Source organism: Homalodisca vitripennis, chromosome 2 (genome assembly GCF_021130785.1).
Source record: "Homalodisca vitripennis isolate AUS2020 chromosome 2, UT_GWSS_2.1, whole genome shotgun sequence".
NCBI classification, from domain to species: domain Eukaryota; kingdom Metazoa; phylum Arthropoda; class Insecta; order Hemiptera; family Cicadellidae; genus Homalodisca; species Homalodisca vitripennis.
Genome location: NC_060208.1, coordinates 17,760,181 through 17,775,148, shown reverse-complemented (window position 1 = coordinate 17,775,148; position 14,968 = coordinate 17,760,181). Strand labels below are relative to the sequence as shown.

The 14,968-nt window shown below is 34.8% G+C and overlaps 1 protein-coding gene across 1 annotated transcript in view; it reads left to right on the top strand.

The window, feature by feature from the left end:
* LOC124355547 (serine/threonine-protein kinase SMG1-like) overlaps positions 1-14,968 on the top strand; it is a 152,596-nt gene that overhangs the window by 59,942 nt on the left and 77,686 nt on the right. The window contains 6 exon segments of the mRNA XM_046806709.1: positions 1,761-1,972; positions 3,609-3,774; positions 5,703-5,828; positions 9,113-9,321; positions 12,172-12,386; positions 14,436-14,686. Coding sequence (XP_046662665.1) covers positions 1,761-1,972; positions 3,609-3,774; positions 5,703-5,828; positions 9,113-9,321; positions 12,172-12,386; positions 14,436-14,686 — 1,179 coding nt within the window.

Below are 14,968 nucleotides of genomic sequence, written 5' to 3'. Positions count from 1 at the left end.
TCAGCGGCCGAACGAACGAACAGCAATGGTGCGCCACATCGTATCGCTCGCTATTGTATACTAGAATATTCAGCTGTGAAGGTATTCGTTCAGATGGAACATGGGCCTGCTGGGGTATCCGTGATGTAGGAACAATAACACGCGAGCAAGGTTCCGGGGTGGCAGGGATGATGTCTGAATCATAGTCTAAATAAAGCGGCTCGGGCGAAGCGATTACAACATCCGGGCCATTGCCTAGACTAAACCCGCCAATATGTACGTCTGCTTTGTTTAGTTGTGTCACTAACCTCAAAAGTATTATAATAACTACTGAGGAAAACACCCAATCAGAAGCACTAAAAAGCAGAGAGTAAACTCATATGAATGATTTTTCAACTTCAACACACAACTACTGCAATCTGTAGGATATTTATAAAACTTTTGAAAACTCTAAACGTAGACCGTTGTTAAACACTCTTAGTTGACAAGTGAAGACGATCGCCCGATCTATCAGACATTAAAAGAACTATTTGGAGGGAAACTTAAAAGCAGACCGCTTTTGCGACCTGAGCTCGTCATCTTAGTATAACCGTTAGGCCCGGCCGCTGCGTGACGAGCCCAGCTCGTCAGTGATCTGCAATGGGTTAAGTAAAATAAAAACAACAAAATTATGAAAATCTTTTGGATAGGTATTACACAACAGCTTTTTCCCAAAAGCTTAAAAATATTGCAAAAAACAGCCCGGCACTGTATGCATATGACTTGGGAAAATGCCAGTGGCACTCAAAGGGTTAAAACTGGTACGCCCATTTTTTGAAAGTCACATAAAACTGCCACATGTACAACTGCTTTATTGTTTTATGTTTTTGTATAACAAGTTATTTTTTTATAATTTTTACACAGGATATTGTAATGTTTCTGTTACCAAAATTTGCAGAAATAGAGACTAAATAGAGATCTGTTAAGTTTCTGAAAGCAATATAATAATTTGCTATTATGTGTTTTTTGTGGTTATAGATTCATTTTAATGTTAAAAAATAACTTTAAAATCTTAAAACTACATGGAAACCCAATTTTTTCAATTCTGCATTTAATTAGCTATAACATATCAAAATTTTATATCCTTATGGACAAAAATAATAATTTTATAATGAAACAAAATAAAATAAAATGATGAGTCATTAAAAAAAAAGTACAAATCACTCACCAATGGCATAAAATGAGTTCCAATCATTGAACCTATGAAGTTTGTTTCATAAAATGTTACTAACACTGAGTCACAAAATCTATTTACACCAGTTACAAATCTTTATTTTAATCATTAATTTAACAACAGAGGGCCTTAAAAATCATCTAAGAAAGCCTGTGTTTGAACTTGAATAATACTCAGTTGTTACTGCTGTGATTGTAAGAAAGTTAAAATTAAAAATAGTTATCTAAGATATGATAACACATAGTTTTCTACATCATCATCTAAATAAATAACAAACAAATGAAACATACATAAGTTATTCAACAGTAAATGTTCAATCCGTTGCTGTAAATTAATAATAAAAATTAATTTATCAATCCACTTTAAATGAAAGATCAATACACAAGCCACCTAATATTTTTAGTTTGTACAGTACCAGTATCACATCGCAGCAATCTTGAGCAAATACTGTTTTGGTCTGTCTCACATTGTACTGGTGGTTAACAGAAAATGATGCCTTAAAGATGATGTTTAAATGAAGTTTTACTGAGTGTCCAGAGGTACTAACAAAAGATGATGATTGTTGCAGAAGTACTTGACAGAGAAGGATGCCGAGGCCCTGGCTGAGTTTGAGAAGGAGAGCTACTCTGCAGCGTACGAGTTGCTAGAGTGGGGCCCAGAGGTGGGGGATAGCCCTAACAACACACCCGCCCTCGCCTGGGACTGTTATAAGGTGTTGGGTGTCACAAGACACTCTTTGGCCAAGACCGCAGTGAAGTTTGTGGCCAACGGCATAATTCAGTATGTTCAGTTTTGGTTGTTATTCTTTCTTTTAGTAATCTTTATAATAATAATAAATCATTTATTCCCCCATAATAACAAACTGAATATTACAACCAAATATTATTGCCAGTGCTTAAAAATTAAATAACATGACATAACTAATTTACAATAAACGCAAATAACAAATACAAAAAAAATGTATTCTACTTATTCTTTTCAAATTGGTACGTATGCCTTAGGGTAATAAAATAAAGAAAGTAGGTTAAATCCTTTTAGGGTTTTCTTTCTTTCTTTAGTATTAATAATTAGGGCTGTGTAGGGGATACTGTAAAAAGAGTAAAAATTAAAATAGCGGAAACGAGCAAGAATTAAATAATAAAAATTAGTTATTGTAGCTTATGTAGTCAATAATGTATTATTACGTTACAAAGTTTAAATTTAGTATAATTATTATAATTGTTTTATCTATCTGTGGCAGATATAAAATTAATTCTTCATTTAACCCCGGGTTTTTTAGGTATCCAAAATCGTGTTGTTTTGCTGGTTTTTGTTTTCTATTAGAGACAGTTTTGTGGAGTTTAGATATATACTTGTTTATGCAAACAAAGTTATTTTTAGTATCTTTTTTCTATTTTTTAATGCTTGCTGTCTTATCCGAATAGTTATCATCACTCGGTATAGACCAGCAGTAAGGTGTTACACTGAGTATGATATGTTAATTGGTGCCAGAATAGTCCTTGTACAGGTGCGTGTGAAGTATGCTGATGACACAAATGTGGTTATCTCGGACAAAAGGGTCGAAAGTGTTGAGATGTCCGCTTTCATAGGTCTCTCAGTGATTAAAGACTTCTTTGATAAGTAAAACCCTTCTGTTAAACTCAAGCAAATAAAATTTTACCTCTTTTTCCACAAAACAAGCTCTAAACAGGGTTCAACCCAACATTTTCAATGAGGAAGAACTATTGCTAAATGCATATAGCACAACATTTTTAGGATTAGTTATAGGTAAAAACTTAAGTTGGAATGACATGTGGACTATGTTTTAAATGAAATGTTCAATGGTCTATATGCACTGAGACGATTGGCTAAGGTTTGCAGTATAGAATCTCTAAAATCAGTTTATTATGCTCATAAATTCTCACATTGCTTACGGTATAGCTATTTATGGAGCTACCACATGACATAATTTAGATAAAATTCTAGTTAAACAAAAGCAAGCTATTAACATTTCTGCAGTATTGCCTTAACAGAAAGAAAACATCAGTATAATACACGGTTCAATATATCTAATGATTCTCATCACTTGGAATAATTTAAAAAGAAAACCTCATACACGGGGAAAATGTTTCTAAATCATTTACCAATTGAATTGAAAACTTACTAAAACACTAATAATTTCAAAACTAAACTTACAGAGTACCTACTAAATAAACCTCTATATTCATTGCAAGAATGTTTTGAAAGGTATAATTGATTAGTTGAGCTCGATATGTGTATATGTATTTATGTATGTATATAACAACTATTTATTACCATAATATAGAATATTTTATAAGTTGATATTAGATGATTTTGGATGTTCCTTACGTGACTATTCCTTGTACATTCTGTGCATTTGTTTGTGAATAAAGAATTTCTGAATGTGAATTTGCAGGGACAGTGATCGGGAGGTGCTGCGCGAGTGTCAGGCTGCGGCGCACAGCTACCTGGTCGAGGGTTTGCGCAACACCCCTTCCGAAGTGGTACAAGAGGCAGCCATTTTGGAGTTTGCTGCCAACGCCATGTTGAGTGAGAGTGAGGTCGTTGTGCACAGTGCTATTGTAAGTTGATGAGAAACAATTATCTATATTAGCTTACTTTCTCTGCTAAAGACAAATTTAAGAAAAATAATTTTTGTAGTACCATACTTCAGGATAAAAAAATATGAGCTTAAACATAACTTATCATACAGTTTAATCCTCACACTGCCCTTAGTAGTTTCCTTAAATGCTAACCCGTTTTTTTCCAATTTTGCAAGCTTTTTTCTAAAATCTATAAAAACGGGGGTTTGCAGTACGGTGAGTGGGGAAATCTTTTTTGTTTTTTTTTTCATATTAAAAAATGGGGAGGGGTGTGGCTGGAAAATATTGTTATGTATATTATGTATATCAATTTCAGTTTTAACCCATTGCGGATCGTGAAAACGGCGCGCGCGCGCGGGCCTTAGAGTACGAATTAATCCGTATTACAACGCAGCACCCGCAGTGTTTGCACGCCTACCTGCCTGCTTAGCGCGCTCGCTAATTAGGCCAGCGTGTATAATTATACATGTTTTGTTTGTTTATGTTGTTATTTATGTTATATAAACATTATACAGATCATATTAGACAAGTATATTATACTAGAACAAATGTAAAAATACAGGTACATAACATTTTTACTTACGTTTTTTGCGTGTTGTAGCTGTTTGATATAGGACGGATCAAACGTTTTACACAATAAAAAAATGTTGTAATAATACTGTCACTTCAAGAAACAACTAATCTAATATTTACAAAATATTGAGACTGTCTTTGTCTTAGTAGTGGATTTTGGTGTGATAGTCACGGAAACAATTATACGCGTGATAGAACCGTCTCCATCCTCAATAACACTATCGATATCACTTTCATCACTTCCACTTTCTAATAATAGTCTATCTAATTCAGATGATCGTAAATTATCACCCATTTTATTTACGTACACGCACACGAGGCAAAGGAAAATCGAACGCCACGACTGTACGACTCAGACAAACAATTTGTCGCAAATAAAAACGTTATTGACCGATAACGAGGGGAGTATTTGTGGACAGGTACCAGAGATAAGATAGGAAGCCAGTCCAGGAAAACGGACTATAAATAATCTCCGAGACTTATAACAGCGATAAGCGTTCAAAACAAATGAGTCATCCGTACCACGTCATCCGCGTGAGGGTCACGTCATTGTGCTTTTGGCCCACGCCTCGCTCCGCGTCACCCTCACGTCGTTGATCCGCAATGGGTTAAAGATTAAAAATTTAGTCTAGTTTCAGAAAATGTATAGTTTTGTTGGACTCTTTGATTAAAAAATTAGTTTTAGCGCAAAAATTGGAAGTAGTACATGAAGCATGGGTTTCGTGATTAAAAACATACATTTGTAAAAATGTTTATAAATTTTTATGAACTGTAAACCTAACTATATTAGGTATCATTTTATTTATGATAAACTATAAAACATTGTAACAATAAATATTGTGAGAAAACCTATGGTTTTTTACTTTTTGTGGTTAGTAGAAACCAAAATTGTTATAATACGTTTCTAAAAAAAGGTATAATTACCTGATAAAAACAGTTATTTTAATAATGTTTTGGGACTAAAAAAATGTTATAACCAAAAGGTAATAAATTTAGTATAGTTTTATATATAATATATTGTTATAAAACTATAAAACACCTACAACAACAAAAATAACTGGGTGTAGCTTTTTTTCTGTAAAGACGAAAACAGAAACGTTATTCTAAAATTACTCTGTTGTAATAGCATAATAAAAATACCAGTGCTGTGTTTAGCAACTCTTTACCTTTTCGAATGGTATATGAATCATGTTGATTCCTGATTGTTTATGTATTATAACAAATGAAATTAAGCGGGCGGGCCCACGAGCCAAATCAACGGATATCCGTTGAATGTCAGTAGGAGGGTTAACAGTAAAATGTCACAAGTTATGTGACGTTTGCGGATGTTGCAGGACGGAAGTGGAGTGTACAAGTTGACAAACGTAGACAGCACCCTGTTGGCCCGACTGTTGTGGTGGGAGCGTGTGTTGGACAAGCTGCAGATTATCTCCCACTCTTCTCCCCAACTGAGTCTAGATGTAAGTCACTAGTTTATTGTGCTAGTCGAAAGGTCCATAAAAAGTTGGAGATAAGGCAACATTGAGCATTGATTTTGGTTATTAATATATGATTTGTGGTTGGTTCCTATTTGATTAACCCTCCATCGGGCGCTTAAAATTAGAAACACCATCAGGCGCTCACGGAGGTTTCCTCCAGGTTAGTGAATAATGGATATTATAGTCGTTTAAACTGTTTTTATTTGTTTAAATATTCATACGATTTAATTACAATGTAATATATTCATTTTTAGAATTTAAATAAAAATTACTCTCTTATGTAATGAATTTTCCAAATAAGAATTTCGAAATTTAAAAAACTGTTATTGTATAGTAACAACATGGTTTATTTTAAGGAATATTGCAATTAATTGTAAAAATGTTTAACCTTCTGTAATAATATATAGAAATTAACTTAGTTTTTCACTTCTTACAAAAACAACTTACTTCAATTTTTGAGATATTATACAATTGTAATGTCAATTATTATTCTAAAATCAAAATTTATTCTTTACTAAAAATTTTTGAACACTACACAAAGTTTCAAAACATTTTCCTTCTGGTTCTTATAACGACAATGTTCACTCCATAAACAGTACTGAAATGTTCCCTAGCACACGGGAACTGTACTGACAATTCTCTCGTCTTCATTCTCCATTTCACAAAATTCAAATAAAATATATTGTAAAACTTAAAAAGAACCCATCACAGGTCAGGCATTTAGGCGCACACGGATTATTACTACATAAAAACTAAACACTATAAGGCGCTCACGGAGATTTCGTCCAAACACGACATCGGGCGCTCACGGAGGAATCGTCCAGTCTCGCACGGAAGTAGACCTCATACTGACAGATTTTGACAAAGATAAGCGGGAGGCTATTGTTTCGCTTCCCCGAAAGATTGCCGTGAAGTACACTGCGGGACACGACTGCCAACATCAGAAAAGTAGTACTATTTTTAATAATAAACAATACACGGAGGAAAACTCCGTTTAGCGCCCGATGGAGGGTTAAGGCAAGTCTGGTGCTCCCATCATTTTCAACTTTTGTTATTGAAATCTGGGTTTGTTCTCTTTACACAGCTAGCTTAAACTGTTGAAAGCATTTGCATTTCAAATACCACTAATCAATAGGTAACATATTATTCCAAAGTAAAAACAAATAATGGAACTTGTATAAAAGGTATACTGTGATATTCTTAGACCTGTATATCATCAGAACTATTCAAACTATTAGTATAGGAGCTAGCAACGTTTTCGAGAGAGAATTTCAGGTCAGCTGAAATTTTGATATGATGTCTTTCTTGCTCTTTCGGTTGGAGTCCGGGCTATCTGGCTGGTGGTAGTGGTTGCGTTTATTAATGCGCATCTTACCTGCACAGGTAAAAATCCTGGAGTTTAAAAGAATTTTTTTATGCGTAATTTAAATTTTTTTCCCTTTAGATAGATCCACCAGACATTATTATGTTATTTAAACATAAAATAGTCTAAAATTAATTTGCCAGACGTTAATTCGATTGTTAAATATTAAATATAAATAAAAAAATGTATGAACAGAATTGCGGTATGATACTTGTGGTTGGAGAGCTGAGAGATAGTTTGGAGTGCAAGAGAGACAGAAAGTCTTACCACTGGTGATTGTTGCGAAATTAATAAATAAACATCACAAATAACACAAACACAACACAAACATGTGACTTTAGACTGACGCCATGTTGTCTATTTGCCGAAGCGCTGCCGTCGCTTTCTGTCTCTCTTGCACTCCAAACTATCTCTCTCCAACCACAAGTATCATACCGCAATACTGTTCATTAATTTTTATTTTTTATTTAATATTTAACAATCAAATTAACGTCTGGCAAATTAATTTTAGATTATTTTATGTTTAAATAACATAATATAAAAATTACAGACATTCAAAAATACTGCAGGTAAGATGCGCATTAATAAACGCAACCACTACCGCCAGCCAGATAGCCCGGACTCCAACCGAAAGAGCAAGAAAGACATCATATCAAAATTTCAGCTGACCTGAAATTCTTGTTTTAGAAACGTTGCTAGCTCCCGTACTATATGCAGAACTGTGTAAGTTTACCACACTACCTACTATGTGCTAAAAATGCAGGATATCAAATCTCACTTGCTCATTTGTTTTTGTAACACCAAATTAATTTAATTTACTTCAGCCAGGTCAGATAACTTTCAGGCTATCCATGAAATTGGAAAACCACAAGGACAGCTCCCTATTTCAGACAAAAACTCAAGATGACTATGAATGAAGTATCTGTAAAGTATCAGTATATTCTAGTTTTTTAAATCAGGTGATTCACATAAAAGACTCAAGTTTGTCTTGCTTTTGAAAAAAAAAAAAAAACTGGTCCAGCTTGTAGCCTAAGATTACACCAACATTTCTACACAGTTTCATCCTACTGAACCAAACATCATAAGTAATAATGACCAGGATTATAAATGTAATCACCACCGTGATTTGAGCATTATCAGTTTCACCCACTCTACAGCAAAATCAGTGGCTGATTTCAGTAGTACATATTCTGCTACTCCAACAATAGATAAATTGAAATACCACCAACATAAATTTGAATCACAGTTGATTTATTTGCAAACAATAAAAAACAAAGGTCCCAAACTTGAGCCTTGAGACATTCCTGAAATGGTACCAAAACTCTCAGAACACAGTCAACCAAATTATACTCCAAGTGTCCTTTTCTAAAAGATATGATTTCATCCAGTACATAAAACAAGGTTTATACAAAAATGGTGAAATACTTTGTTAAAGGCCCTTTGGAAGTCAAAATAGAGACAAGTAATTTTAAACCTGACCGATTTAAACATGGACTATGTGTAAAACACGGCTGCCAGTAGCAATATATATATATATATAGATAGATATTATTGGTATTTTTCCTTCATCTAAGAAACAGAAAATAAATTGAACTTTGGCAAAATCTAAAATTTGTAAAATCTCTAAATGCACACTGATTGTATCCAAGCCAAATTTTCTTCAGTCCTTAAGGGTTAAGCTGAGATGTGCTAATATATTAGTTTTACATAGGGACAAAAATATTATGAAGTCTTATTTTAATGCTTTTGTTTTCAATTGACTTGGGGTAATCCTTGTATTTATGGATTAAATTGAAATTCCCAGACAATATTTGTCACATCAGTGAATAATGCTCAAGTTAAAAGGAATTAATTTAAGTTTTGAAACATGTTTCCAACCAATAATGTGTTCTTTGTCCTGAAGGCAGCGAGATTGGCACGTAAAGAGGGCAACCTGAAACTAGCACTGGCCCAGCTGTCACATCATGTGAACCAGATCCTGCACCATGACAACGGACATAGAACCGCTCTGGTCCTGACAGATGATATACTGGCGGACTTGGACCGCAGTGAGGAGCCCTGGAGTCTGCCGCACGCCTGCGCCTTCGCGGAGCTCTCCAAACTGCTCTATAGGTACCATCTATGTTGCTTTTATTCTTGTTTATATACTTACACAGTTTAAAACTTGTTGTAAACAGGGGCGCACTGACGGGGGATGAACGAGACTTGTCCCCACCTCCCCCAAGAGCATTTTATTTCCATATAATCGATCGCATAATAGTATATTTTCAACTAAAAATAACAGTTATGTGGGAACTTTGAAAAAAATTATAATCAAATATATCAATTCAAATTTTATAACTATTTTAATTTATGAAATACACAGCGCTGCACGTATAAATCAATTTTTTGTTTAAAGTTTGTTATTGATGGTGGAAGGTTTGAAAGGATAACAGGTCGCCCTTAACTCTTAATATCCTAGATGTTAAATTGAGAGTAGCACACTCTGGTATAAGTACTGTGTCCATATGGTTACACTGGGCTGTACAGGTCAATTCCAATGTGATCCAATCGTAACTGATATTTAACATGAGCACACGGTTATTTTTTTGTTCACTTAGGACAAGAAGCTTATAAATTCCACCTAGTCCTAAAAGGACCTTTGTGCTGCTTCCGGAGTGACAGGATATTCAGGATGGGTAATGTTAGGGGTAAAGGCTGCCTCCTGTCTAGATCCATGAGGAAGTATTTAGGGCATTAATCTGAGTCATGTTCCCTTGGAATGTGGCCGCTGAACCAGCCTCCAGTCAAAGCAGGCAGGGGCTAGCACACCCTTATTTCTAGGCTTGCAAGAACCTTTGCCTCTTAGAGAACCCCGCCAACTCCATTAGCCATCTTCCACAATAGACTAGACCTATCAAATTTAATTATCCTTGCACCCCAGAATCTTGGCATTTGTGGTTAGCAATGTGCTGCTCCTGGACATCCATAAGGTTGCCCAGATTCAAGTGACACATCGGTTTTTACTGTACCCGGTGTAGGATCAACTGAGAGGTATAAACCGGCCAGAAGTGAACCCTACTGGGGTAGCACATGGTTATTGGTACACTACTACCAATGCATTGACTCTAGACCAGCTCCTCTTCTGGACCCATTGCTACATACACTCAGTCAGTGCTTCCTATTGCAGCTTAACGAAACCTTTTTTTTATGTGTTTAAAATATTTTTTGTCAAAAATATTTGTTAAATCTCTTTTATGAATTCGTCCTATGCAGTTTTTCAAAAAAGTCCCAGTGAAAATCATTACATTGTAACTCCAGTTGTATCTGATTGATACAGAAAATTTGAATAGTAAGTTGATTTAAACATTTGGAAATAATTGTAGTAATGTTGTGAAGTAATTAAACGCAAGTGTCTTGTACATTGGATTTAAAAGTAAATGTTGAAAAATTTCGGAATTAAGAAAATAGCTTACATTTTATTTTATTTATCAAACAATAATTTTTCACAATCTTGGCCTTATCAATGTAGACACAAACCGGTTGGCATAACCAAGCCGCTACTGCGCGGCTGCACCTGTGTGCTACACACTCTCACTACAACACTCATAACTCAGGATTCTGTACATGTGAATCTATTTGTACGCCCATGATAAGTTACCAATACTTTGTTATAAGTTGAATATCTCTTCAAATGTGAATTTCCAGACTTGTGATATTATCATATTTTTCATTCTCTCTGTATGAAGAATTTATTCCAGGAATTTTGTAGTTTTTAAACACCTTTATATCCTAATCGTTTCTCGCCTTACAAGTGACTAACTTGAATACTGATGATGCTAAAGTGCCTGCTCCCAGTCTATAGCAGTATCAGAAAAGTGTGACATGTCTAGTGGACCTCAAAAAATTTCCTTCTTAAGAAGACAATTTACAACATAGAAGGGTTCAAGGAAGATGTATAAACTCTCTCTATATGTATAAACTCTCACTATATGTATAAACTCTCACTATATGTATATCTTACACTATATTCTATTGTAAAACTTGACAAAATTACTATACTTAATGTTCATGTAATAAAGATTTTTGACTTAGACTTTGACCTTGACCTTGGTGAGAATTGGGAGTCTGTCTTCTCATCCAAGTGATACAGGTCTCTTAGTGTTCCTGGTCACTTTAATATTAATTAACTCGTTCTACAGACCACACCTTAACCCTTCCCACGCTATAGACGGATATATTAGAACGGTTGACTTTGACCAAACGGCAAATACAATTATATCTGATATTATAGATTATGTCTCTAGGAGAGTTTTTTTAGTTCACAAAAGGCCTTTAAAATGCCCAGTGCACGCTCTTTGCTTATCATAGTTGCCAAGGAAGTATTTATAAACGACCTTCACTCTGTGGCAGGGGGAGAGGACGCCCTTTGTCTAACTCTGATTACCTGCTTGTCAGTTCTACCTCTCCTACAGAGTCATAACCAAACATATCCGTGGTGTGTATTACTGCTTTCTCGGTTGTCAAGAGTGCGCGAGAGAGCACGTGCTACTACATTTCTCGTTATTATTCTTCATCGTGTAATAGTGTGGTGATTAGTTTGAAATATTTATCTTGTTTTATAGTAAAATGTAATTAAACTTTCCTGTAAAAAAATGAAATTGAAATTTATTTGAAATAAACAATTTTGTAAATAATTTTTTTTTATTTGTTTCAATAAATACGCTAATTTAAGTAAAATGCCCTCTTTTATACTTTTGTTTGCTTTTACCCTTTATTATTTAGTTGTAATAAAAATTAGCTGTGAACTTAAAGAAAAATAATTTTTTACTAGTCTTGGCGTTATAGGAAAGTTAAGTGGCATGCGAAGAGTTAAATAGTAACAAGTGCACCAGATACATTCACTGTACACATTGCTCACTGTACGCATTGTTCACTGTACGCATTGCTCATCACATATTAACTCTGGACTTGTGTGTACAGTGTGGGGAGCCAGCAGCTGGCACTCTCCGTGGCCACACAGACCTGTCTGCGGCTAGCGGACTGCGAGGAGGCTGCGGTGAGAGAGAGATGTGCCCGGTTGCTGCTGACTGTGGCCAAGTGGACACCCCTGCTGGACTCGCCTGCCTCGCTGCAGCAGCTCATCGACTGGCAACGAGATGCTCCTGCCACTGCCACCAGCCTTCTGGACATATCCAGTAATACTTGTTTATTTTTGAATATTTATTTGTTAGGTTTACACTCCAGTAATCTCTATAGATTGTAATATCAGTTTATAATGTTTTAATCTTATTATTTATGTATTTGTGGAAAATTTTACGTCACTAGAATTCAGTGTGGAATAAATCTTTAAGCTCACTGTTTTGTTACAAAATCAAAATTTCACCCTCAGAAAATAGTGTAGCCCCGTGAAATTGATTTGAATGTAATTAAGCTATTTTTTTCTTTGAGTCAGACTGGAATAGAATAAGATACTTTAATCACTTTTACAAAGATAACGTTTAGCTAAGACCAAGTTCATTTAGCTAGGAACAGTTAACTAAACTCGTTAATGCTATGCTATGCTAACCAGTGGAAGACATAATAGAGCCATCCTTTGAATGGCTCTGTAAAATTGGTTAATAACATTGCTCTAAATTAAATATAACAAGAATAAAATATAATTAATTTTTGTGTATTCTCATTTAGTATATAAATAAAATAGGTCCTGAAATATATAATATTTGTAACATCAGTTAAAAATGTCTTCTAAATACAGGAAGAAAGTAATAAAAGTACTGATTGATGTCGTTTTTGCCAGATATCATATATGATGAGTTGTGTCTTTGCTTATTCTTTAATTATTCGTTCCTTGTTAAACAATAATATAAAGAATCCAGTTTTTAGAATAGCTTGTTTATAAATTAACTATGTTATATTTGTTGGAACTATGATCATTTGTGTTATATCAATTTAAATATCTGTTTTCGTTAAATCAGTTGACATGTATCCTGTGTAGTGGATAGGTCACATTAAAAGATGAGGCATAAGGTCTCTTAGTTCCTATAGGTTTGCAGTTCAATTAAATTCAAACTCTCTTTGTTCAACAGCGTGTATAAATATACAGGTATGGTTTCATGACAATATATCTTAGAAATTTATGCTTCAACCTTAAGTTAAAATATATAATTTAGTAATTTTAGTTAAAATCTAATAATTGATTTGGCTCTTCTAACGAATACAGAGGTTTGTTGACAAGAATTTTTCTTCAATAAAAAAAATTGACACTACTATAATATCCTTTGGGAGTTAGTTACAAAAGTTTGAGTCGATATATTTTGGATTTTTTTGTAATACAGTAATAATCTATGGGGATGTAACACATAATTTGTTTGCGCTGTGCAGTGCCAGGCTCATTGGCCGATTATTCTTAATTGTATTTAAATTATTATCTGTCTGCTACTCAATTTTATTACAATTTACTAGTTTGGTATTGTACAGAGGCCACTATTGTACAGCATGCTGCTTTGGATAAGTTAGATTAGGTTATCATAAATATACCACTAGTACCAAAGTTGAAGTTAACCTTTACAAGCGCTTACGTGATCTTAGTTTGAATTTGGGTACTATCTCGAGAAATGTTTCCTTTTTTCACCACAAGTGTGGCACTAAAGCTTGTGCTGATGACAGATCATGTGCCATATCGTGATCTGATGTTGGAAAAATACTGATCAGAAATGCCCCTGACCATCAGTGCAAGCTTCAGTGGTGCCTTTGGCACCAACCCGCACATCTGGCAAAAGAAGAAAAACATCCCTCAAGATGTTGATCTACATTCAAGTTCAGATAACTTGAGTGCTCGTAAAGGTTAACTAACTTTTTCTATTTATAATATTTACTTATGTATTTTTTACCTAATTATATCACGCAAAAACAATAGTAAATAGGGACAGAGTATAATGGTGACCTCCCTATAATACCAAAATACCAAATTTACATCAAATCCCTGTCAGATGCTGCATTGATAAGTGATTCGTAATGCACATTCATTATAATGATGCCAAGTAATACCGAACCATCTTGAAAAGTTTGAAAATACCATTTTAATGGTTAAACTGGCTCTAGTCTACTGCTAAGTAGAAGCAGATTTAAAAACCAATCCATTTTGATAAACAAGATTTAAAAAATTTAAAGAATCTGATGTGAAAATTCACAATTCCACAATGATCAATCGGGTACACTCCTGATACTGTTATTATCTGTACCAGACTTTGATACGGAGGGTGATCCGGTGGGCTCAGTGTTGTACTTGGCAGTGTGTCACTGCCCCAGCCTGGCCAAGACCTGGGCCCGACTGGCCGGCTGGGCCTACCGTTGGGGCCGCAAGGCTACGGATCATGTGCTCATTGCCGCGGACAAGGAGGCCATCGACTCCCTCATCCCTGAGGGTATCAGCAACAGTACTGTGTACTCCATACTGGCCGACACCACACCACCCATCGACGACGAGGATATCGAGGTAGGAATCAGCATGAAGTATACAATGTCTAATAAGTATGGGTAATTGCATACTACATGCAATTAATAAATACATATTTCCTTGTATGGTGCATGGTGGGACCTTTCCAAGAATTCTTATTGCTTTATTTTAGTTTAAAAATTGTTTTAGAATGATTTGTGTTTCCCCATGCAAGATTCCATAATCTAAGATAGAAGCAAAATAAGTTGTATTTATGGTAGTTGACTAACCAAGAACTCTTAGAGAAAATATACTACCAACACTAGACAAAAGTTGCCACCT